Source organism: Doryrhamphus excisus, linkage group LG17 (assembly GCF_037039965.1).
Source record: "Doryrhamphus excisus strain RoL-2023G ecotype Guam linkage group LG17, RoL_Dexc_Guam_v1.1, whole genome shotgun sequence".
Classification (NCBI taxonomy): Eukaryota; Metazoa; Chordata; class Actinopteri; order Syngnathiformes; family Syngnathidae; genus Doryrhamphus; species Doryrhamphus excisus.
This window is the reverse complement of record NC_136373.1, coordinates 2,800,745-2,824,233: the sequence shown is the minus strand read 5'-3', so window position 1 is coordinate 2,824,233 and position 23,489 is coordinate 2,800,745. Positions and strand designations below refer to the sequence as shown.

At 46.4% G+C, this 23,489-nt stretch overlaps 7 protein-coding genes across 10 annotated transcripts; 3 read left to right on the top strand and 4 right to left on the bottom strand.

Annotated features, from left to right (window-relative positions):
• Window positions 1-309: 309 nt before the first annotated feature.
• Window positions 310-2,944, bottom strand: LOC131137733 (CD59 glycoprotein-like). Its single transcript, XM_058086000.2, has 5 exons — window positions 2,861-2,944; window positions 2,537-2,610; window positions 2,238-2,339; window positions 660-733; window positions 310-581 (listed from the first exon to the last, which is right to left on the bottom strand). The coding sequence occupies exons 2-5, from the start codon at window positions 2,589-2,591 to the stop codon at window positions 459-461; spliced, it is 354 nt and encodes a 117-aa protein (XP_057941983.2). The 5' UTR covers window positions 2,592-2,610; window positions 2,861-2,944; the 3' UTR covers window positions 310-458.
• Window positions 2,945-5,771: 2,827 nt separating this feature from the next.
• LOC144901981 (dystrotelin-like) lies at window positions 5,772-7,673 on the top strand. The gene is made up of 6 exons (XM_078798085.1): window positions 5,772-5,903; window positions 5,980-6,021; window positions 6,142-6,222; window positions 6,303-6,504; window positions 7,136-7,221; window positions 7,348-7,673. The coding sequence occupies exons 2-6, from the start codon at window positions 6,003-6,005 to the stop codon at window positions 7,461-7,463; spliced, it is 504 nt and encodes a 167-aa protein (XP_078654211.1). The 5' UTR covers window positions 5,772-5,903; window positions 5,980-6,002; the 3' UTR covers window positions 7,464-7,673.
• A 145-nt stretch (window positions 7,674-7,818) lies between these two features.
• LOC131137664 (uncharacterized) lies at window positions 7,819-10,770 on the top strand. Its single transcript, XM_078797996.1, has 7 exons — window positions 7,819-7,829; window positions 7,944-8,025; window positions 8,095-8,214; window positions 8,283-8,429; window positions 8,497-8,615; window positions 8,682-8,775; window positions 8,880-10,770. Exons 1-7 carry the CDS (start codon window positions 7,819-7,821, stop codon window positions 10,188-10,190), a joined length of 1,884 nt encoding a protein of 627 aa, XP_078654122.1. The 3' UTR covers window positions 10,191-10,770.
• On the bottom strand, window positions 10,395-13,909 carry zdbf2 (zinc finger, DBF-type containing 2). Its single transcript, XM_058085886.2, has 8 exons — window positions 13,846-13,909; window positions 13,206-13,302; window positions 12,979-13,115; window positions 12,476-12,809; window positions 12,342-12,416; window positions 11,980-12,269; window positions 11,407-11,509; window positions 10,395-11,331 (listed from the first exon to the last, which is right to left on the bottom strand). Exons 2-8 carry the CDS (start codon window positions 13,299-13,301, stop codon window positions 10,663-10,665), a joined length of 1,704 nt encoding a protein of 567 aa, XP_057941869.2. The 5' UTR covers window position 13,302; window positions 13,846-13,909; the 3' UTR covers window positions 10,395-10,662.
• Window positions 13,910-14,135: 226 nt separating this feature from the next.
• Window positions 14,136-16,171, bottom strand: eef1b2 (eukaryotic translation elongation factor 1 beta 2). The gene is made up of 7 exons (XM_058085975.2): window positions 16,006-16,171; window positions 15,387-15,509; window positions 15,190-15,325; window positions 15,049-15,115; window positions 14,719-14,844; window positions 14,469-14,536; window positions 14,136-14,255 (listed from the first exon to the last, which is right to left on the bottom strand). The coding sequence occupies exons 1-7, from the start codon at window positions 16,083-16,085 to the stop codon at window positions 14,169-14,171; spliced, it is 687 nt and encodes a 228-aa protein (XP_057941958.2). The 5' UTR covers window positions 16,086-16,171; the 3' UTR covers window positions 14,136-14,168.
• On the top strand, window positions 15,941-18,209 carry arl11 (ADP-ribosylation factor-like 11). 2 transcript variants are annotated; one of them, XM_078798158.1, is made up of 5 exons: window positions 15,941-16,504; window positions 16,969-17,034; window positions 17,104-17,219; window positions 17,323-17,455; window positions 17,541-18,209. In XM_078798158.1, exons 1-5 carry the CDS (start codon window positions 16,472-16,474, stop codon window positions 17,688-17,690), a joined length of 498 nt encoding a protein of 165 aa, XP_078654284.1. In that variant the 5' UTR covers window positions 15,941-16,471; the 3' UTR covers window positions 17,691-18,209. The 2 variants fall into 2 exon arrangements, with proteins under 2 accessions (XP_078654284.1, XP_057941961.2); XM_058085978.2 differs by having other exon boundaries at window positions 15,947-16,504; window positions 17,278-17,455; window positions 17,541-18,195.
• On the bottom strand, window positions 17,915-22,444 carry cavin2b (caveolae associated protein 2b). 3 transcript variants are annotated; one of them, XM_078798149.1, is made up of 7 exons: window positions 22,396-22,444; window positions 21,599-21,948; window positions 20,050-20,190; window positions 19,883-19,984; window positions 18,785-19,045; window positions 18,564-18,716; window positions 17,915-18,499 (listed from the first exon to the last, which is right to left on the bottom strand). In XM_078798149.1, the coding sequence occupies exons 1-7, from the start codon at window positions 22,430-22,432 to the stop codon at window positions 18,200-18,202; spliced, it is 1,344 nt and encodes a 447-aa protein (XP_078654275.1). In that variant the 5' UTR covers window positions 22,433-22,444; the 3' UTR covers window positions 17,915-18,199. The 3 variants fall into 3 exon arrangements, with proteins under 3 accessions (XP_078654275.1, XP_057941900.2, XP_078654276.1); XM_058085917.2 differs by lacking the exon at window positions 22,396-22,444 and adding an exon at window positions 22,165-22,323; XM_078798150.1 differs by lacking the exon at window positions 22,396-22,444 and adding an exon at window positions 22,158-22,269.
• Between the last annotated feature and the right edge of the window lie 1,045 nt (window positions 22,445-23,489).

Genomic DNA, 23,489 nt, shown 5'->3' with positions numbered 1-23,489 from the left:
ACAGATAGAGAATGGAGACGCAAAGAACTCACCTCCGTGCAGCTGCAGCTCCAGCCTTAGAGTGAGAAGATCAGCTGAGCGCTGGTTCACATGCTCCTGACATCATCAACACAGCTCACAATCAACACTTTGTTTGCCCGATCACCACAGCCCCCCCCAGGACAAGACGACACACATGTTCTCCCCATAAGAAGAGGACGGCATGTTGGATTTTAGTGTATCACTAATGCTCCTATTAGCGCATCCTAGCATAGGTGAGGGCAGCCCCCCCCCCCTCCCAGGTACGGTAGACAGAATCCAGTAGCCATGTTTTACCTTGGTATGATTTATTGATGTGCAGTAGTATTGTGAGTCAACATATGAGTCAACAAGTCATAGCATTGATCAGCTCATTGATCAGCTTTTCCTCGGTTATTCAAGCAGCTCCACATTCCAATCCATTTTCAAAATCGCTGACATCAGCGAGTCAGCCACCACGTGACCGCCACCGACGCCATCGCACCGATGGCAGAAGTGGCTGCGGCGGAGGGGGCGGAGTTACACAAGTCGGAGTTGCAGCACTTGAAGGTAAAAGAGGACACCTGGAAAGAAAAGAAAAAGCCATGGTTCCCTTAGCGCATCCTCGCCTGACCTTCAGAGTTTTTGATGCTGCTTCCTACCTGAGGGAACATCTGTCCCAGTCGGCTGTACTCGCAGTCGGAATACTTGAGGCACTGGCGGAATGTCATCCCTCCTGCAACGCACACAGGACGTTAACTCAGTTAGCGACATGCCTGGGGGCGTGGTCGTGGAGGAGCCTATAAGTCAGCAGCATAAAGCAGTGCTACAAAGCGTGCTAGCATCAGCCTCGTTTACACTTGCACGTATTTTCTTCCCGCAGTGGTACGCAATGGTCATCTTTTCAATGTTGACTTTCCCACCACAGTGTACGTACATGTTAGCTTACTGTGTACTAGCTGTACGTACATGTTAGCTTACTGTGTACTAGCTGTACGTACATGTTAGCTTTACAGTGTAGAAGCTGTACGTACATGTTAGCTTACTGTGTACTAGCTGTACCTACATGTTAGCTTACTGTGTACTAGCTGTACCTACATGTTAGCTTACTGTGTACTAGCTGTACGTACATGTTAGCTTACTGTGTACTAGCTGTACGTACATGTTAGCTTACTGTGTACTAGCTGTACGTACATGTTAGCTTTACAGTGTAGAAGCTGTACATACATGTTAGCTTACTGTGTACTAGCTCTACGCACATGTTAGCTTTACAGTGTAGTAGCTGTACCTACATGTTAGTGTAGTAGCTGATGTACATAATTAGCTTACTGTGTAGTAGTTGTACCTACATGTTAGTGTAGTATCTGTACGTACATGTTAGCTTACTGTGTAGTAGCTGTACGTACATGTTAGCTTTACAGTGCAGTCGTTGTATGTACATGTTAGTGTAGTACCTGTATGTACATGTTAGTGTACTAGCTGTATGTACATGTTAGCTTTACAGTGTAGTAGCTGTACGTACATGTTAGCTTACTGTGTAGCAGCTGTACATACATGTTAGCTTTATAGTGTAGGAGCTGTATGTACATGCTAGTGTACTAGCTGTATCTACATGTTAGCTTACTGTGTAGCAGCTGTACGTACATGTTAGCTTTACAGTGTAGCAGCTGTATGTACATGTTAGTGTACTAGCTGTATGTACATGTTAGCGTACTGTGTAGCAGCTGTACGTACATGTTAGTGTACTAGCTGTATGTACATGTTAGCGTACTGTGTAGCAGCTGTACGTACATGTTAGTGTACTAGCTGTATGTACATGTTAGCTTACTGTGTAGCAGCTGTACATACATGTTAGCTTTACAGTGTAGTATCTGTACGTACATGTTAGTGTACTAGCTGTATGTACATGTTAGCGTACTGTGTAGCAGCTGTACGTACATGTTAATGTACTAGCTGTATGTACATGTTAGCGTACTGTGTAGCAGCTGTACGTACATGTTAGTGTACTAGCTGTATGTACATGTTAGCGTACTGTGTAGCAGCTGTACGTACATGTTAGTGTACTAGCTGTATGTACATGTTAGCTTACTGTGTAGCAGCTGTACATACATGTTAGCTTTACAGTGTAGTAGCTGTTAGCCATACAGTAGTTTACCATATTAGTCCCACAGATAAAAGTGGTCATTGAGACGGAATAAGCTGATAAGCTGAAAAGCAATCACAGTAACGATGATGACAACCTCTCTCTGTGAGCGTCAGACAGGCGTCGTCATAGCTACAGTCTCGTTGCTTGGAGCAGCTGGATGTGTAGTCTTTACAACTGTAACAACGGATGGCTGATCCTGGAAGCACATCTGCAGGTTACACGTCTTCATCTTTCATATGCGCTAGATAGCATGACTTCCTATTTATCTTCTCATCATCATATTTGTCCAGGTATATCTACATATGGTACGGATGATGAGAGCAAACATCAATATGACATACTGATAAGAATTATTATTGATTATTATGATTATTGATAAGAAGTCCAACATACCAAGTCCCATCAGAGTGAAGCAAACCAGCAAAAAGATGCTAACAGAGAACGTCATCTTCCTCACAGCGCAGTCACTGTCAAATCACACGTGTACTGCTTTATACTTTATACACATACTACTTGCTCATACTCACATTCTGCTTTATATGGACATACTACTTTATACACACATACTATCTCATACTCACATCCTGCGTTATATACACATTCTACTTTATACACACATACTATCTGATACTCGCATTCTGCTTTATACAGATGTACTACTTTTGTGTACTGCATTGTGTGTGTGTGTGTGTGTGTGGTGCTGCGAGGAGTACTCACCCAACTATGGAACTTGCCAGATGCCACCTCGCTTCAAACTGACCAACGATGGACGTGACCCAGCAAAGGACACTCTTAGACCACGCCCACTGGGTGGAGCCTGACGAAACCACAAGGAGGCAAGGAGCGCCAAACGATATGTCACATACTGTATACATACATACATACTGTGTATATATACGTACATACATACCATATACATACATACATACACATTCAGACATTTAAAGTGAAGTAAAGGACAAACACAGAAAGAGTGACATATGTCAATCACGTCCTGCTTCCCATAACAATTTGAAGGTTCAAATCCCAATAATGACATTTTCTTAGCTTGATTTCTGTGAATTCATTGAAGAAAGTAAGAAAATAAGTTCTACCATTACTACTGGTACATGGCTTTAAAATGTGATTGCTAGTTTACATGCTGACACGCCGCCATTTTGGGGACACACCATGGCTCTTATGGGTAAAGATGATCAAAGCTAGCTTCTGTACTTTCATGTGACTGTCAGCATACTTACTAGCATATTAGCATGCTTACTACTGCTATATATTAACATGCTACTATTAGCATGCTTACTAATACTGTATATTAACATGTGACTGTCAGCATACTTACTAGCATATTAGCATGCTTACTAGTGCTATATATTAACATGCTACTATTAGCATGCTTACTAATACTGTATATTAACATGTGACTGTCAGCATACTTACTAGCATATTAGCATGCTTACTACTACTATATATTAGCATGATACTAATAGCATGCTAACTAGTACTGTATATTAACATGTGACAGTCAGCATACTTACTAGCATATTAGCATGCTTACTACTGCTATATATTAACATGCTACTATTAGCATGCTTACTAATACTGTATATTAACATGTGACTGTCAGCATACTTACTAGCATATTAGCATGCTTACTACTACTATATATTAGCATGATACTAATAGCATGCTAACTAGTACTGTATATTAACATGTGACAGTCAGCATACTTACTAGCATATTAGCATGATACTAATAGCATGTTTACTAGTACTGTATATTAACATGTGACTGTCAGCATACTTACGAGTATATTGGCATGCTACTATTAGCATACTTACTAATACTGTATATTAACATGTGACTGTCAGCATACTTACTAGTATATTAGCATTCTTACGACTATGTTAGCATGCTTACTCATATTATCACGCTTAATAGTGAATTAGATCACAAGCATATTGCACAACAAGTATATTGGCATACTTACTAGCATATTAGCATGCTTACTACAACTACATATTAGCATGCTACTATTAACATGTGACTGTCAGCATATTTACTAGTATATTAGCATGCTTACTACTACTATATACTAGCATGCTACTGTTAGCATACTTACTAGTACTGTATATTAATGTGATTGTCAACATACGACGATGATGTTAGCATGCTTACTCATATATTATCATGCTTAATGGTGAATTAGATCACAAGCATATTGCACAACGAGCATATTGGCATGCTTGCTAGTATATTAGCATGCTTAAACTAGTGTATACCAACACCTCCATAGCACCGCCAGTGGACAACCAATGATAGCACTTCAATGAGTCTAAAAGCAGGTGAATGCGAGCTAGCGGCAGCATAAGGGGCTACTACAGGCAAGCTACGAGGAGCAGACGTGGACCATGGAGCTGTTGGTACGCCGCCGCCGCGCCCGTGTCACAGGGAGGACGAGCCTGGCGTCAGGACGAGCGTGGCACCGCGCCGCGCCGCTAGCGATAGGATGATGACGAGCAGGAGAAGAAAGGTGCGGGTGTGTGTTGTTGCGGCGCGACAAAGGAAGCACAGAAGACGAGGACAAATGTCCAGTGTGAGCATTGTGCACCAATTAGCTAACCGTGGTGCCTCAATAGGCTGCATTGTGTCAATGCATTCACACTAGCGCTATTGGAGCATCATAACAACATGTCATCTCCTCCTTATGGTCCAAATCATACGCTGGCTCATTTTCTTACACCATCCGTGTCCAGTGTGCCCTATAGGGGTGTTATGTCATGTCTAGAAGGCTCTAATGATGTTAAAAGGTGTATTTAGAAAGTGGTAAACAGGTTTATTATGCCTAATATGTTTTATTTTCTCTTAGGATGTCGACTATATTGGCTAATAGGAGTGTAAGGGTGACTATAGGGGTGTTATGTCATGTCTAGAGGGCTCTATTGATGTTAAAAAGTGGATTTAGAAGGTGGTAAACAGTTGTATTATGCTTAATATGTCTTATTTTCTCTCATGTTGACAACTATATTGGGTCATAGGAGTGTAAAGGTGATTATAGGGGTGTTATGTCATGTCTAGAGGGCTCTAATGATGTTAAAAAGTGGATTTAGATGGTTGTAAACAGCTGTATTATGCCTAATATGTCTTATTTTCTCTCATGATGTTGACTATATTGGGTCATAGGAGTGTAAAGGTGATTATAGGGGTGTTATTTCATGTCTAGAGGGCTCTAATGTTAAAAAGTGGAGTTAGAAAGTGGTAAACAGGTTTATTATGCCTAATACGTTTTATTTTCTCTTATGATGCCTACTATATTGGGTCATAGGAGTGTAAAGTTGACTACAGGGGTGTTATGTCATGTCTAGAGGGCTCTAATGATGTTAAAAAGTGTATTTGGAAGGTGGTAAACAGGTTTATTATGCCCAATATGTCCTATATTGTCTTATGATGTCTACTATATTGGCTAATAGGAATATAAAGGTGACTATAGGGGTGCTATGGCATGTCTAGAGGGCTCTAATGATGTTAAAAAGTGTATTTAGAAGGTGGTAAACCGGTTTATTATGCCTAATATGTTTTATTTTCTGAATGATTTGTTGGACAAATTCGTCCCACCCATCCAATATGTCTACCTGTCTTCCATGTCTACATGTGCGACGTCATCGCCTTCCCGCATGCCGATTGGTGGACAGGTGGAAGGCGAGCGGCGGCTCAGATGACCCATGAAGAATTCAGCAGCTTGGTTTCCACGCTGCGACGGCTGCAGGTGAGTCACCTTTCATATTCTTCTTCTTCCTTTTTTGGAAAAGCCACAGTCATCAATGCAATCCTTTCTTTTGCAGATCAAAACAACACACAGATCAGCATGGAGGACAACACCCTCAGTAGCTTTCTTTACATTTCATGACTCTTATATACATTGTAGAAGTACATTTATGCTATTGGCTTGTTATATACTGTAGTAGTAGTAGTCTGCTTGTGTGATGCATGCATGTGTCTTCCAGGTGTGGAGTCCTTGGGTGAGGTGGGAATGCGGGCGTACCGAGTGGCGGTGAAGCTTGAACGTCTGCAGCACGCCTGCCACAGTTTGGTTGATTTCATGCTTTTTCTTGGATTTCTTGTCTTCCTGTTCGGGGTGATTGACGGGTTGTTGCTGCCGTGCCAGTGGACCGGGTGCTGCTTCACCACATCAGCGCCGCGCTTGACCCGGGCGGCGGCGGAGTCGAACGCACGTGCTTGCTGAGCGAACCGGAAGTGACCCGGAAACTGAACAGGATGTTCTGCCACTCGAGGGCGGAGCCGTGGAGTCGCGTGACCTCGGAGGCGTCAGAGAAGATATGCGGTCTGATGTTCGGGATGTTCGACAGGTACCCAGGTCTCTAGTCCACATTCACAAGTTTCACAAATAACTACACAATAATTCATATTACACTTTCAAATCACTTGAATGTAAATCATATCTAGTGTTTTTTGTGTGTTTGTTATAAAGGCACGTTTATTAATCGCACACCCAGTTACACTGCCATTATATTCTTATCCCTTTTGCACATGTCAATCTTACGAATTATTAAATTCTTTCTTACGTTACTGTATATACAGTATGTACAGTAAGAAAGCTACGTAAAGTGGAGATTGGGTGGGGGTCCATTTATGCAGCAGACACGCAACGTTCTGGTCAATAGTGTTGACAATTGAATAATCGCTATGATGTTGCTCAAGATGACCGACAGAGGGCGTATTTTTACAAATAAACAATGTACCGATGTATACTGTATAGCCATAATTATAAAAGATATTTTTACAATTTTTTAATTTGAAATATTTGTCATATAGAAAGATGTTAAAAGGTGATATTGACAAAATCAAGATTATAAATCTAAAGGTCAAGAAATGTGTATTATTGTTGACATTTTTGCTGATAGACTACGTAGAGGATGTATACCATATGATGTATTGTAGAAATAGAGTGTATAGAGTGATGTTGTGTTGGTGTTCCAGGAACGGCTCGGGTCAAATTGCATCTCTTTCTCTTCATATTGCTCTCATCTGCTTATCAGCTGACACACCGCCACGGAAATACCAAGGTACAAACATCGGAAAAAACTTTTAGCAGATATAGCTTGTATTTTTTCACTACTTCACAACTCTATGTATGTAATATGTATGTAATATGTATGTAATATGTATGTAATATGTGTGTGTGTGGATAGCCCTGGCATGTGCAGCAGCTGGTGCTTGTGGATCCATCAGCAGGTCTTCGCTCAGATCCTTGTTGGCGGACATGAGTCAGGTACTATCAGACAGCTACTATAGGTATGTAGTATGACTATCAGGTATGTAGTATCATACAGCTACTATCAGGTATGTAGTATCATACAGCTACTATCAGGTATGTAGTATCATACAGCTACTATCAGGTATGTAGTATCAGTCAGCTACTATCAGGTATGTAGTATCAGTCAGCTACTATCAGGTATGTAGTATCAGTCAGCTACTATCAGGTATGTAGTATCAGTCAGCTACTATCAGGTATGTAGTATCATACAGCTACTATCAGGTATGTAGTATCATACAGCTACTATCAGGTATGTAGTATCAGTCAGCTACTATCAGGTATGTAGTATCAGTCAGCTACTATCAGGTATGTAGTATCAGTCAGCTACTATCAGGTACTATATAGTATGACTATCAGGTATGTAGTATCAGTCAGCTACTATCAGGTATGTAGTATCAGGTAGTGCATGTACGTATGTACAGTATGTACTACCAGGTGTGTAGTATTATGACGTGTGTTTGAGGTTCCCAGGCTGGTGGAGCAGGAAGTGGTGTATGGTGAGGCGGAGGAGGCGGAGGAGGCGGAGGAGGCGGTGAGGTTGTGTTTTGCGGGGGTGAGTAAAGAGTAAAGTGAGTCAGCAGCCAATGAGAATGCAGACGTTGACGTTGTCCCGCCTGCACAGGTGCGTGGCCACGCCCTGAGCGGCGACCAAGTGCAGGCGTGGCTGCAGAGGCAACCTTCTCTGTTGCTATGGTTACCGCTCTTGTCTCATCTGGCCGGGACGGGGACGCTGGTTCATGAGGTGCGCTGTGGCATTTGCAGGATCCGTCCCATCAGAGGACTCAGGTGAGAACCGTCGTCCAATCACAGCCAGCACAGCTGTGTGACCTCTGCGTGACCTCTGTGTGTGTGTGGAGGTATCGCTGCACGAGGTGTGTGAGCTTCCAGGTGTGCCAGGTGTGCTTCCTCTCCGAGCGACACAAGCGTCACCACAAGCTCATGGAGATGACCACGCAGGTGAGACACACAGGAAGTGCAAGGGGGACAGGAAGTCATGTGACACAAAGCCTCCTCTTCCGCTCAGCCCACCTGGCGAGAGTCCGTGTCCTCGTTGGTGCGATGCGCCGCCCGCTTCCTGTCACCACGTCGCCGTGGCGGAAGAGGAGCTACCAGGGGGAGGGGCCTGAAGGACAGTCCCAGCAGGTGACAACACCTTTCACAATAAAATGCAGCCATCGCACACCTTCATCTTCACCTTCAACTTTGCAGCCACGGCGCCTCCTCCTATGAAGGATACACAGGCACCGCCTCCCACCGTTCCTCATCCTCATCCCTGCACACTCATCACATGCTGATGGAACAGGTGACCCACCCGCTCGTACACGCCGCTCCGCTTTGGACAGGTGTGGGGGTTCAAGCACCCCATCCATCATCCTGATGCTCTTATTGGACATTTGCATTTTTCAGACACTGAAGACAGGAGAGATACAGCACGACAGCAAGGAGGTCCCAGGAGGAGACAGCAAGGAGGTCCCAGGAGGAGACAGCAAGGAGGTCCCAGGAGGAGACAGCAAGGAGGTCCCAGGAGGAGACAGCAAGGAGGACCCAGGAGGAGACAGCAAGGAGGACCCAGGACGGGACAGCAAAGAGGCCCCAAGACGGGACAGCAAGGAGGCCCCAAGACGGGACAGCAAGGAGGCCCCAGGACTGGACAGCAAGGAGGCCCCAGGACGGGACAGCAAGGAGGCCCCAAGACGGGACAGCAAGGAGGCCCCAAGACGGGACAGCAAGGAGGCCCCAGGACGGGACAGCAAGGAGGCCCCAGGACGGGACAGCAAGGAGGCCCCAAGACGGGACAGCAAGGAGGCCCCAAGACGGGACAGCAAGGAGGCCCCAAGACGGGACAGCAAGGAGGCCCCAAGACGGGACAGCAAGGAGGCCCCAAGACGGGACAGCAAGGAGGCCCCAAGACGGGACAGCAAGGAGGCCCCAAGACGGGACAGCAAGGAGGCCCCAAGACGGGACAGCAAGGAGGCCCCAGGACTGGACAGCAAGGAGGCCCCAGGACTGGACAGCAAGGAGGCCCCAGGACTGGACAGCAAGGACTTCCCAGGACTGGACAGCAAGGACTTCCCAAGACGGGACAGCAAGGAGGCCCCAAGACGGGACAGCAAGGAGGTCCCAGGACTGGACAGCAAGGAGGCCCCAAGACGGGACAGCAAGGAGGCCCCAAGACGGGACAGCAAGGAGGCCCCAAGACGGGACAGCAAGGAGGCCCCAAGACGGGACAGCAAGGAGGCCCCAAGACGGGACAGCAAGGAGGCCCCAAGACGGGACAGCAAGGAGGCCCCAAGACGGGACAGCAAGGAGGCCCCAAGACGGGACAGCAGAGGAAGCGGTGCACCATGCTGTGAAGATGAGGATTTGGTGTCAAAGGTGGAAGAGGAGGTGAGTGAAAAGGAGGACACCCTGTCCACCAGGTCACATGACCTCCACTATGAGGAGGCAGATTGGGTGCAAGAGGACGGGGGCGTGGCCGAGTCCAGTCCGGAGGAGTTGCTGCAGGAGACGGTGGACAGGCTGACACGTTTTTTGGGGAAGGATGTAAATGAGGTCTACCTTGCATCACAAGATGTTTTCCATTTGATTGGAGCAACCCAGGGTGAGGGGGCGGAGCTTAACGAGGCTGCAATGCAGGTCGTGGACTCCTTATGCTGCCTGGTGGACACTATGAGACAAGCCCCGCCCCTCACTGGGATATCTACATGGCAAATATGAATATATATATTCCATATTCTGTGAACATGTTCCCATTAGAAATGAATGGCCCATTTAAATGGCGCTATCTGCTGGTGAAATGTCACCACTTAACATGAAAACTTCCAAAAATATATATAGTTTATAAATATTATATATACATATTAATTTATATATTATATATTTATAAATATTAAGCAGTCAGTTAACCAAAAAAGTCTAAATATTCAGAGACATAACATTGTAATATGAGGAGCCATTTATAGACTTGAAATATTCCAAAAAATAAGATATTCATAATATAAGACAACAAAATGATTTAAATACAAATAAATATATAGAATCAAATAGCTATAAAAAGCAGCAGAAATTGAATAATTTTCTGAGAAATAGTCCTATTATGGAAAGAAAGTTGGATTATAATGGGGGCTTCGTTAGTTGGGAGCCGGCCGTTGTCCCACAGGGAAGCGGCACTGGAGAATGAGTCCAAGCGCTAATCAGCCGCCTTCTCACAGCCGCCCCGAGGCCTTCCTCGTCGTGGCCGTTTGTGACGGAGCCTGCCCGTTGCAGGCGAGGAGGACGCGGCCCGTCCTTCCCGCCCGCCCCGTCTGCGGGCGGGCGCCGGGTTGGCGCCGACCGCACTCACCATGACATTGCTGCGAAGGGATGAGGCGGGACCCTTGCTTCCGCAAGAGCCCGAGGCCGCCTCCCCTGAAGGTCGGTCGGCGTTCAGGTCCGGGCTCAGACTACGGAAGAGTTTACGGGCGCACAGCGGCAGGGGGCCGGGGAGGATGGAACGTTTCAAATCTTTGGGGGGGTTCTTGATGATGCGATTGCCGCAGGGGTCGTAGAAGCGCATGGGAAAGGATTTATATTTGACCTTGGGGCGCTCAAGGTCCTGCCGCCTCTTCCTGCTGCGTTTCGCCGGTTTGCGGGCGGGGGCGGGAAACGTAGGCGAGCAGAGAAGGTAGACCATGGATGTGGCGGCCTGCAGCGGCGTCACGATGGGGGAGTAGGAGTGCGGAAGACGCTGGCGTTGCCCCCGGGGAGTCGTTTCCACTCCCGCTGGAGGGCGTGCGGCGGGAGGGGCCTCCGCCGTCGATTGGCAGACAGTGGGGACGACGAGGCGGGCGGTCTGAGTGCTGTGACTCACTTTGACCACCTGGAGAGAAGGCCATGTAGACACGTCACCCCTCCCCGCCCCAACAACACCCCCGCATCTTTCACCCTCACGCACCTGACACCTGGAAGCCGTCCTGAAGTACTTCCTCTTTCTCACTGCCTCCCCGTCCGTGTCGGCCAGAGGAAGGAAACCCGCGTCCTCCTGACCACGCCCACTCCTGTTTGACACAACACCATCATCATCATCCATTTCACAGCAATGACGTCCACATATTAGCACCAAAATATCACCACCAACTCACCTTTAAATACATATTTACCACCTTCACATCATTAGAGCCCTCTAGACATGACATAACACCCCTATAGTCACCTTTACACACCATACGAGAAAATAAGACATAATAAACCTCTTTACCACCTTCTATATACACTTTGTAACATCATTAGAGCCCTCTAGACATGACATAACACCCCTATAGTCACCTTTACACACCATACGAGAAAAGACATAAAAACCTCTTTACCACCTTCTATATACACTTTGTAACATCATTAGAGCCCTCGAGACATGACATAACACCCCTATAGTAACCTTTACACACCATAATAGAATAGTGGAATTGGAAGTGTGCCTACGGAGGGATTACTGCATATGCAAATGAGCGGCAGATAAGAGTCATGTGACCTGTCTAGCGACTCTTTGTCGAAGTAGCAGACAAAACGACCTCGTCTGAACTGTCGGACCAGGTCCTCCACCTTCTTCTCGTCTTCCTCTTCAATCTGGCTCCAGGTCTTGCCCCTGAAGGATGGCGGGATATTCTGCGGCACGCCACAAAGCACCGGGGCTGCATGCAGCTCGCCGCGGAGGGCGGCCTGGAGCCGCCGTGAGTACATCGGGTCCATCAGGTGGACCTGAGCGTCGGTCAGGTGGCTGACATCCGTGGCGTGCATGCCGGGTCGCCGGGGGTCAGGCACCTGGGAAAGCCAAGCAAAGACGTAAGCAAACAAACACGGAGGGTTCACCCGCTACCCGCGGTCCCCGCGCACCTGGACCAGCGAGTCCCAGTCCGAGTCGCTCTGCGCGTGTAGAGGCGTGCTGACGTGGACGTTCTCCGTGATCTCCTGCCGACGGCAAGCGTGAGTAAAAACACCAAAGCGTTGTGAAAAAGAGGAAATCAAACCTCTTCAGGAGTCTGCTCCAGGAGGTCGGCCTGCTCTTTGGGCGCCGCCAAATGCCGATGCCGCCAGCTTTGATGGTGAGCCCGACGCAGGGGCCTTGTTCCCGCACCTGGACCCTTGGCGGACCCTGCGCTTTTCCTCCTGTCGGTCTTCCTGTGTGCTTTCCTGTGCATGGGGGGCGTAGGTCTACCTCGACTGGTCTCCTTCGGCCGGCTGAGAGGACCAGCACCCACTTTCGCATCGTTCAGGTGCTGGCAAGTGCCCGATGAGGAGCCGTCTTTATCCGGCAGCTGTGTCGGCAAAAGAGGTGCAGACAGGAAGTCCGAGTCGGAGTCCCTTGTGGACGCAAAGACACACGAAGAGGCCGAGTGGAGCACAAGATGGACAAGAAAGATGTCAGCCACGCTAACCAGCAGTCGGCAGAACACGAGCATAAAGTGGAAATATTGAAGAAATAAGATATTAAGAGAAAGGTGGATCTGTGGAAACATGTGGCATTCCGGACCTGCCATCCTCGGAGCAGCGCGGGTGGTGCAACAAGACGTCCCGCAGGAAGCGCTCCAGTAGCGTCTCATCGCCTCGGCTGCCGGTGACCCCGGAGGAGCCGGCGACACGGTCCAGGTGTCTGTCACTGGACAGATGCTGAGGACAACGATCGTGTCATGTTAGATATCAGCAGGAGATGGCACCACACTTGGTGTCCAAAGTGCGGCTCTTTTAGTTTTTGGTCACCTGATCCAGGTCTTTGTAGTGGACTTGGCAGCAGGCGCAGTACCCTCGCCTACACGGGGCGCATCCAGATGGCCCTTGCTGAGACTCTGCCCACATCCTGTGACATATTTTGTTGTATATTAATATGATTGACATAACTACGGTTATACCAAGTGATGACTTACAAGCATACAATTTATCTTAGCAGTCAAAGCCGTACCAAACCACCAAGAGGAGAAGTAAATGCAGTGGTTCATACCAAATGTGTCACTCCTGATCCAACTAGTTTGTGGTTTCTGTCAAAAAAAAAGTACAAGCCCCTCCCTTTGTGGTCCTCTGCCCAATGAAAGGCGACCTGCCCTCGCCACGTGGCCAATCACAGGTCAGCCCACGAGTCCCCAATTACCATGTCGAATCTCCACTTTAGCTGCTGTTAACGAACATTAACGCCGACATGCGAGCTTCGTGGAACAACATATAACTCTTTATTCGGGTCAATGAGATCCAGGTAACCTCGGGGAGTCACGTGACGTGTTCCAACAAGCGCTGCCCTGCGACAAGTCATCGGCTCGAACTTTGTCCCGTTTACTGTTTAAAACTTTAAACCGTCCTTTAAGGTTTCCTTTGCTATTAGCATCAACAGGCAAACATTTCAACTTACCTCGTTTTACTTTCAGACAGTGGAAAACCATCTTCCGCCCCGCGCTTTCGGTTGCTTCCGGTCTCTCTCCTTCTGCGACTTGACCGTGCCATGCGCTCGACCGGAGTCTGCCACCCCCTGCAGGCCACAATGAGAACTACAGATGCGTTTATCAGCTCCGTTGAGCTGAAATCCTTTTGAAACAATGTGGCCAATTTAAACTCAGATATTGACATTGTACAATGAAAAGCAGTTCCCTTAACAACATTATGCTACAAAATATATATATATAAAAAATATTAAGAGCCAACTTTCATCAAGTGCTTTATTTTGAAACGTCATGTTCAGATTTTGTTAAATGCAGCAACATCCATTGACTGAACAAAATCTTCAAATGCAGTAATTTGCTCCTCCAGAATATCGGTGCCCACCTAAAAACAAAACAACAGTCAAATACAGAAATCCACTCGGTGGTCAGGAACCAGTTAACTGCCAATAATGAGGGACTGTTTTGGTCAATAACACAGGATGTAAACAGCCTTGCTTGGAGGCCTTTTAATAAAAAGGTGCACTTTGACACAATACAGGACAGCGTAAAGCTGACATCTACTGGCTTGCCAAGGAACTGTCAACACCACACTCACCTTGTCATCTTCCACCACACAGTTGATCTGCAGCTTCTTGATACCGTAACCCACAGGAAGCAGTTTAGCTACAGGAGCACAACAACGCATGTCAAAAGCTTTTACAGCTTGCAAGCAAGGAAAAACATAAGCAGGCCACGCTTCAGATCATGTAACGGTCATCACATCTTCAGCCGAAAGATGGTGAAATACAAAATCACCACATTAGAGACCCACGACCCTGAAACCCAGCATGTCCGGTTCTGCTTACACTGCCCCCAGACGAGTCCATCCATCTGGATGCTGCGGACGCACTCCTCTAACTTTGCCATGTCGGTCTCATCGTCCCAGGGCTTGACATCCAACAGTATGGACGATTTAGCAATGAGGGCAGGTTCTGACGGGAAAACGTAGTAGAAAAAGTAGTAGAGTTACGCTAAAGCTGCATCTCAAATAAAATACTCGTCAGTACACAAGTCAACTCGTCAGGTAAATAAGGCATCCATCAGGTATCAGCCGAAAGATGGTGATTAGGTATCATCATCAAGAGTCCACTGAAGTGGAACAGAAAACGCTGGGGAGGGGACGGGGGGGGACTTACTCTTTGCTTTCTTGGCTGCATAGGCTGCCACACGCTCCTCCTTTAAGCGAGCAGTCTCTGCATCTTCCTACAGGAGTCATATTGTAGTATTTATACAAGCTGCAGTTTTTCCTAGTATGGCGTATCCAAACACGAACTCACCTCATCAGAGCCAAACAGGTCAATATCATCATCCTCATCATCGTCCTTTGTGGTGGCGGGGGCGGCAGAGCTCGCCGTGGTGTCAGCCACACCCGCCGGCCCATACTGTCCCAATGGCTTCTTCACACCTGGAAGGCTGACAGATGAGGTGGGCTTCAGTCAGACGTCACACACGCGTCAACAACAGCAACCGTTACCTGTTCTTCTGGCTCTGGTAGGACTTGATGTGGTTGAACCAACGGAGCGCATGGCAAAGCTCGGCTGGGGGTGAGGATGTCACCGCCTCAAAGACAGCAACGTCGGCCTGGGACGGAACATACCTGAGAAGAAGAGATGCTTCGTTCAAGGTACAACACCACAACAGTTGCTACGGTAGCCACATTGCATTGGATTTGTCAAAGCTGCACTGTAAATAAATATACAATCACACATGCCCTGATATACTTGGGAAACAGTTAAGCACCAAATACAGTCACATTGTTTTGGTGCTAGACTTGACCCATCCAATATGGCGTCGTCGTTGACGTAAGGCTCAACGCGAGATGCGGCGTCCATGTATGGCCACTGCCAACAGTACAGACCAATTTCATTCACAAAACATAGAATGAGGGAAAACACCAGGATACAGTTGCTAAGACATTGTCATGTCATGGTCGCGTATGTTCCCTCATGTTTTCGTGTCAGGTTGTGGCTAACCAGCAGCTACTAGTTAGCCACGCGACGCCAAGATGGCGCCGCCGGTAACTTCACCCAATCTCCGTATTTCCTTCTCCCGTTTGCAAAGCCCAGTCTGTTGTTCTTTTCTGCGGTACTGACCCCTCTATGTAGCTCCGATCCGAAAGGAAGTCGTTGAGCACTTTGAGGCCCGAAGTCGCGTTCAGGTCACCGAAACCCATCCTGACAACGTGTGGCTTCTGGAGGGGGAAGAAGGACCGAAAAGACGGAAAGCCGCCATTTTATATCGGAAGTCTGGCTCCTCCTTCCAACTCCTCCTTCTCAAACGAGGAGGAATGTTGAACATCTTCCATAAGTCCCAACATTATTTCTACATATTTCTACAAGTGGTTACGCTTCTAATACTATTTATGACTTATTATGAGTCGGTTTGTTGTCAAATATGAGTACCCTACTGTACGTAGTATGTGTGCTGCTAGCATGAAGAACATGCAGTCAAACCAGTTTGTGATGTCATGGACTCCTGCTTCAGTCCACACACTTTTTATGTAGTAACACAGCAACTGGGCTCAGCCTTAAGGACCAGGAGAAAGAGTGAGAAGACGTCATGGGTCAGACACAGACGTCCAAAAGTCCACAGGTAACTACACTACAACAAAGCAAGTGACACACAAGTTGACTACATTGCTAAACCCAATTTCCTAGCTTGTTTTTCAGGAATTAAATTAAAGAATTTTGTAAGAAGAGTTGGATTGTAATATTTGACACCCTACTAAGACATTACAGTTATTGTATTGATTTTAAATGAGTTTTTGTAGTAAAAACTCTGAGCTAGCTTACCAGACATGCCGCCATTTTGGGGAAACACCGTGGCTTGTTAATGTGTTAATGCTAAAAGCTAGCTAGTTTCTATAGCTTGTTTTCTATAAATTTATTGAGTAAATATAGTAAGAATACATGAATTGTAATATTTGATGAAAGCATTACAATTGTTTTATGGTGTTAGTGAAGTGTTAAACACTTGAAGCAGATATGTGTTATAATGGATGTTGCTGTAAGGTTGAGTGTGTAGCAGCTAAAATCCTAATTACGTGGTCCAATTAGGTGGTCCTGATTGGTTTAGATTCTGCTGGAAAGACGACGCTGCTGGCTAGACTGCTGACAGGACAGGTGAGGCTCCGCCCCTACATCCGGGCATCGCCGCGTGTGTGCGGCTGACGTCTTACCGTGACCCGGCAGGTGGTGGACACGTCGCCAACCATCGGATTCAACGTGGGCTCTTTCTATTTGGACAAGAAGACATGGTTGACGGTTTGGGACATCGGAGGACAAAAGAGCATGATACCCAACTGGAGGTAAATACGCACTTTATTTCTTCCCATTTCCTCTTCTTCCTCGCGGCGTCGCCTTCAGGTACTACCTGGATGATTGTAAGGCGCTCGTCTTCATGGTGGACAGTAGCGACCCCGGTCGGATGCCGGAGGCCCAGAAGGCATTGAAGAAGGTTCTGAGTGACGAAAGGCTACAAGGTGTTCCTCTGATGGTTCTTGCCAACAAGGCGGACCAGCCCGGCGCCATGAGCGTGCAAGAGGTAGAACTCGCTGCGACAACGCTTTATCGTTAAATCAGACACCGTGTGGGGTTCTTTCATTCTTCGCCGCCATCCCTACGAGCAGATCTCCAAGCAGCTGGGCGTGTCCAGCCACCCGCAGCTGCTGTGGGAGATTCAAGCATGCAGCGCACTGCAAGGCGTCGGCTTGCGGCAGGCCTTCACTTCCGTGGCCAAACTCATCAAGAAGAACTCCGGCGGGGTCCGACGCAGATGATTAGCTAGAAGACGACAAAGACGAGCACAATACTAGTGGAAAAATGGAAGGATGCCACTTTCACTTTCATTTGTCAGATAAGCTAAGAAGATCATCAAACAAATGGAAATCATTTCCAGCATCAACCAGCTGCAGTAAAACACTTCTTAATTCCAACATGGCGACACTGCCACCTCCTGGCCACCGCCAGGCACCGCATGTTGAATGGAAGGAATAAAACACTCCAAGGTTCAAATGGGATTTATTGTGCTGTGTGAGGTACAATGTATACTATATCAAATACAAATAGTCGTATTACAGGTAAATATTCTTTGGTTGTACATAGAAGAGAAGGTGTTCCACGTGCAGCAGGAATGTTAGCATTGCAGGGTTAGCGTGTTTGTATTCTGGTATGGAATGTCGTGAGAAGGTGCCGGTGCTATAAAAATGCTAATGATGGGTTTAGTGCGAGCAACACTAAGACGCTGTGTTAGCAATGCGTAGATGAAGGTTGGTCTGGGAGCAAGATCTTATTCCTCAAGAGAAGCTGAAGGCTCCTGCTTGGGTTCCGGATCCTGCAGCAGCGTGGCGGATAGAGCGTACTCCTCGCTCACACCTTCAGAAGTCACACTGACCTCTGCAGGCACTGCTGGATCCTCTTCCCCCTGCTGTTCGTCTGCTGGGGTCATCTGCTGGTGGATCTCCGTGAAGGTCACCCCCTGATCGTGGCCGCTCATCGGGGGCAGCTGGACATGGTCCTCCGGGACCGGAGCCTCTTCCAGCTGAGAGAGATGTTCCTCAGGAGGCTGTGAGTCGGACTTGCTGCGAGGCTGTAGAGACACGCGCCTTGCAGGTCATACAGATGAAGAGTCCAGGGTTATCTGGAGGTCATACCTTCTTGATGCCAAAGGTCAGAGGGGACACCTTCAGGCTGGCGGTCTTCTGTTTGATCCTCTCTCGTTGCTCAGCCGAAACAATTTTGGTTCCAATCTTTGTCATCTTTTTCTCGATGTTTTGTCGTGACAAGGCTTTCTTCAGGTTGTCGACCTGCAAGATGGATGACAGCAGGCTCAGTCCAACGCTGTAAACCACGCAGAAACATTGGCGTGTCTTACCTTCTTCATACTGGAGCGTTTCAGCTTCTCAGCTCTGGACTTCTCCATGTTCTCCAAGTCTTGAGGCCATATCTCCTCTTCCACGTCGTCCTCCAGGCCCACATCCTCGTCAGATGACAGGTTGATGGTATGGAGTCCACCCTCCGAGGGCTGATCTCCTTCCACGCCTGGCGCAAGTTCATCCCCTTCTTCCAGAATCTCATCGCGAGGGAATGGAGGCGCATCCTTCACAAAGACACTAGCGGGGATCTCGTTCTCCTCCTTTAAGGACCCGCACAACCACCACAGTCAGCTACAAACACGCAACCGCTAATGTGCTGCTAACACACACAGGCTAACATGTACACACACTAACACGCACGTGCTAATATACACACATGCTACCATGCACACGCGCATACATTTACTAACATCTAAACATATTAACACGCACATATGCTACCAAGCACACATGCTAACATTCACATATGCTAACACGAACACATGCTGACAAACATTCTAACATGCACACATGCTAATACGCACATATGCTAAAATACACACAGGTTAACGTGTACAGACGCTAACAAACAGTACATGCTAACATATACACATGCTAACAAACAAACGCTAACCAGCACATATGTTGACACAGCACATGCTAACATGCACACACGCTAACATGCACACACAATAACATAAAAATAGCAACATAGACACATGCTAAAATGTATACATGCTAACATACACACGCTAACACACAGCACATGCACACACACTAACACAGCACATGCCAACATGTGTACATGCGAATATGCACACACTAACACACAGCACATGTTAACATGCTAACATGCTTACATACATGCATGATAACATACATACACACACTGACATGCTAGCACACAGAGTGACAGACACCCATACTAACACGCACACACATGCTAACGTGTAGGAGGTGAGGAATGTGGAGAATGTTGAGTATTGGTGGGAGGAGGCAGGCACATGATTCCCCAAAGCTAACACTAGCATGCTACCATATACATGGTATGCTACGACACGGGTGGATGGATGGATGGAGTAGCATGTGAGAGAAGGTAGATGATGAGAGGAGCTGACCTGAAAGATGAGAACTTTGAAGCCGTTTCTGTTGGCCAGGTGGGCGTGGTTGGCCTCCAGCTTCCTGACCTGCGCTCCCTGGCGCTCCATCTTGTCACGTACCTGAGTACACATACTGCATATTGTACACGCTATGCACACGTCACCGTGTCATGCGGCGTCCTGACCTCCTTCATGGTGACGGAAAGCTTGCGGCTCTTGTCCAGCAGTTTGCTGACGGTGTTGGAGGTGTGGCTGTGGCTCTTGGACAGTTTGAACATATCGGCCTGGATCCCTCTGACCACGCCCTCCATCTCCACCTGATGGGCCTAGCGTTTGTGATACATCATATGGTGTTATGTATGATGTACGGTCGTTACCATACTCACTGGCTTCAAATACGTTTCTTTCATACGTGTCATAGTAACAACAAAGTCATTATCACAGGAAAAACATGCAAACACCAGCAGCCATGCTCATTTCCCCTGAAATAGAGTCCAAATATATATTACAGGAATGAAGTCATCACATGATGGGAATAAAGTCATCATATTAGGGGAATAAAGTCATATTAGGGGAATAAAGTCATCATATGATGGGAATAAAATCATATTAGGGGAATAAAGTCATCATATGATGGGAATAAAATCATATTAGGGGAATCAAGTCATCATATGATGGGAATAAAATCATATTAGGGGAATAAAGTCATCATATGATAGGAATAAAATCATATTAGGGGAATAAAGTCATATGATGGGAATAAAATCATATTAGGGAAATAAAGTCATCATATGATGGGAATAAAGTAATCATAATAGGGGAATAAACTCATCATATGATGGGAATAAAATATTAGGGGAATAAAGTCATCATATGATGGGAATAAAGTCATATTACAGGAATAACTACTGCAATAAAGTCATCATATCATGGGAATAAAGTCATATGATGGGAATAAAGTCATATTACGGGAATAAAGCCATGATATGGCAATAAAGTCGTCATATGATGGGAATAAAGTCATGTGAATAAAGCCATCGCATTAGTTGACTAAAGTCATCATATTATGGGAATAAAATATGGGAATAAAGTGGTTATATTATGGCACTAAGGAGGTAATGTATAAGAATAAAGTGGTAATGTTATGGGAAGGGAATAAAGTGGAGGAAGCGTATTAAGAAGAAGGATGAAGTACAGTGAGTACAGTACAGTCGAGTGGTTAGCGCGCAGATCTCACAGCTAGGAGACCCGAGTTCAATCCCACCCTCTGCCATCTCTGTGTGGAGTTTGCATGTTCTCCCGGTGTTCTCCGGGTACTCCGGTTTCCTCCCACATTCCAAAAACATGCTAGGTTAATTGGCCACTCCAATTAACTCCATAGGTATGAATGTGAGTGTGAATGGTTGTTTGTCTATATGTGCCCTGTGATTGGCTGGCCACCAGTCCAGGGTGTACCCCGCATCTCGCCTGATGACAGCTGGGATAGGCTCCAGCATGACCGCGATAAGGCTGTGATATAAAAAATGAAGGAAGCGCTGTGAATACTTTCGGAATGTGCTGTAAATGAGGAAAGAAGTGGTAAAAAAGGAGTGAAATAGAAAGGATGTGTTATGTAAAATGGTGCATAAGGTGAGAAGATAGAAATACAGCACATAGAGTAAGACTTGTGAGCCAATTTGACAGAATGTGAAAGTCTGCAGGTTTGAACGTGAGTCGGCCCCACCCATGACTCACCTCCATCTTGTGCTGGTTCTCCTGCACCACGTCCAGCATGTTGACCAGCTTGTCCAGCAAAGTCAGCACCGTGATGGCGTTGACGGGGCCTTGGCCCATTTTCTCCAGGTCAAATCCAGCCGTGCCCGAGAAGGGCTCGTCTCGCTCCTTCTCTTCTTTCAACGGGTCCTGCTGCTCTTGGACCTGGGCCGGGACCACCGGGTCCTGGATCTGGTGGGGGTCGGTTGTCACCATGGTCTCGCGGGCCCGAACGGCACGGTCGCTCATCAGACAGGAAAAAGTTGTGCGGCGTGAAAAAGACTGGAAACTTTGCTTGGGTTTGTGTGTGCTGAGCTCCGCCCTCAGCGGCCCTGCGGGGAATGCACACCTTTAACTCCTGCACTGCCACGCACACGCACACACACACACACACACGCACGACTGTATATGCACTCTTTAGGGACACTTGCATAATCAGTCAATACATACTGCCATATTAAATGTATATATTATACAATTACAATTCTATATGATTACCATAATAGAAAAAGGGCAGGTAAAGAGTTAATTAAGTTTCAACCTGTTACCATGACAACAGTGTGTGTGTGTGTGTGTGTTGGGGGAATGTCTCTCGCCCTCGTGCCTTCCCCGTGAAGTCATCTGGAAAGAAAGAAGGCTTTCCCTTCCGTCACACTTCCTTTCAAAGTAGATTTGAATCCCACGTCTTTCATCAACGACTCACAGTGTACGGTATAAGTATTTAAGTCGGCGATTTTGTTTCGACTCGGTACGTTCCCGTTTAGCTACGTTAAACCTACTGTTAAAAGAATTCGGACAATTTTCCTCTCCATGCATTTCCTGGGAGCGCCGTTGCCGCTGTTTCGGCAGCCAATGGCTGCTAGAAATACTGACATGTCCATTGCCAATCAAGGCAAAGGAGAGGAACAAGACTGTGCGTGATTGGTTGACAGTGAGAAGTAAACAGGAAGTGATACGGAAAACACAGCGACTACTTTATTTTAAACTAGGTTGTTTAAATAATTACTCAAAAGCACCGTCGTCACTATTTCGGCAGCCAATAGCTGCAAGAAATACTACGATGTGGGCCGCCAATTAACCCAAAGGAGAGGAACAAGGTGTGTGATTCGTTGTACCTGGAACAAGCAGCATGACATTTACAAGACTAAAGTGCAAATATATATAATATTCGTGGTTGTAAAACAACGAGAATAGCATTACAACATGATGAGGAAAAATGCTGCAATATTCTGAAAAATGAATAACGTTTTTGTGTGAGACAAAAAACTTACAAGACATTTAGTTGAAAAAAATGATTGAAATTATTTTTTGACACGAATAAAGTCTAAATATGAAATGAAACAGTCACAAATAAAACTCATTTTTTTTTATTTTAAATTTTATTTATTTAAAGTTGTAATATTATGACAAACAAACTTATTAACTTATTTTAGGAAAATTTTTATAATATGGGAATAAATGTATACTGATATACGAATAAAGTCATAATTTATGTGAATAAATGTATAATAATATACTAATAAAGTCATCATAGGCCATGCTAGAATAGTGCAAGCACACTGGTGAGACCTCCAGGAACTGCCAGCATCGGCGGTGACGTACTGTACATAAGGACACTCACACACACACACACAGTCAAAATCAGGACTTAGGACAATGTGGGGAGGGGGCTTCCTGACAGTCGTAGCATACCGTACATTGTATGGGTGCTCATGACACTACAAAGACATTGAAGTCAATAAGGTGATTTCTTGTGAATTCCAGGAAGAGAGCATATAGCGAGGAAACAGCCTGGCTTGGAAAGGAAATGTGTGGACAAAAAACAAAGTGACTGACCCCAGCGTGCCCTGCAGCTGAAACAATCACACAGAAA

Coding starts and splice junctions, on each gene's coding strand:
- LOC131137733 (XM_058086000.2), bottom strand. CDS start 2,591: ATGACGTTCTCTGTTAGCATCTTTTTGCTGGTTTGCTTCACTCTGATG. Junction 734..2,237: donor TCTGACGCTCACAGAGAGAG/GTTGTCATCATC, acceptor TGTGCGTTGCAG/GAGGGATGACATTCCGCCAG. Junction 582..659: donor TGGGACAGATGTTCCCTCAG/GTAGGAAGCAGC, acceptor TTTTCTTTCCAG/GTGTCCTCTTTTACCTTCAA.
- LOC144901981 (XM_078798085.1), top strand. Junction 6,223..6,302: donor TCTGCAGCACGCCTGCCACA/GTTTGGTTGATT, acceptor CTGCCGTGCCAG/TGGACCGGGTGCTGCTTCAC. Junction 7,222..7,347: donor ACCGCCACGGAAATACCAAG/GTACAAACATCG, acceptor GTGTGTGGATAG/CCCTGGCATGTGCAGCAGCT.
- LOC131137664 (XM_078797996.1), top strand. Junction 8,616..8,681: donor CTGAAGGACAGTCCCAGCAG/GTGACAACACCT, acceptor TCAACTTTGCAG/CCACGGCGCCTCCTCCTATG. Junction 8,776..8,879: donor ATCACATGCTGATGGAACAG/GTGACCCACCCG, acceptor TGCATTTTTCAG/ACACTGAAGACAGGAGAGAT.
- zdbf2 (XM_058085886.2), bottom strand. CDS start 13,301: ATGTGGGCAGAGTCTCAGCAAGGGCCATCTGGATGCGCCCCGTGTAGG. Junction 12,417..12,475: donor TGGAGCAGACTCCTGAAGAG/GTTTGATTTCCT, acceptor TGCCGTCGGCAG/GAGATCACGGAGAACGTCCA. Junction 11,332..11,406: donor GGACGGCTTCCAGGTGTCAG/GTGCGTGAGGGT, acceptor CCTTCTCTCCAG/GTGGTCAAAGTGAGTCACAG.
- eef1b2 (XM_058085975.2), bottom strand. CDS start 16,085: ATGGGTTTCGGTGACCTGAACGCGACTTCGGGCCTCAAAGTGCTCAAC. Junction 15,326..15,386: donor TACCAGAGCCAGAAGAACAG/GTAACGGTTGCT, acceptor CTCATCTGTCAG/CCTTCCAGGTGTGAAGAAGC. Junction 15,116..15,189: donor ACCTGTTTGGCTCTGATGAG/GTGAGTTCGTGT, acceptor TGACTCCTGTAG/GAAGATGCAGAGACTGCTCG.
- arl11 (XM_058085978.2), top strand. CDS start 16,472: ATGGGTCAGACACAGACGTCCAAAAGTCCACAG. Junction 17,035..17,103: donor CTAGACTGCTGACAGGACAG/GTGAGGCTCCGC, acceptor GTGACCCGGCAG/GTGGTGGACACGTCGCCAAC. Junction 17,220..17,277: donor AGCATGATACCCAACTGGAG/GTAAATACGCAC, acceptor CGTCGCCTTCAG/GTACTACCTGGATGATTGTA.
- cavin2b (XM_058085917.2), bottom strand. CDS start 22,237: ATGACTTCACGGGGAAGGCACGAGGGCGAGAGACATTCCCCCAACACA. Junction 21,949..22,164: donor ACACACACACTGTTGTCATG/GTAACAGGTTGA, acceptor CATTCCCCGCAG/GGCCGCTGAGGGCGGAGCTC. Junction 19,046..19,882: donor TCAAAGTTCTCATCTTTCAG/GTCAGCTCCTCT, acceptor GGGTCCTTAAAG/GAGGAGAACGAGATCCCCGC.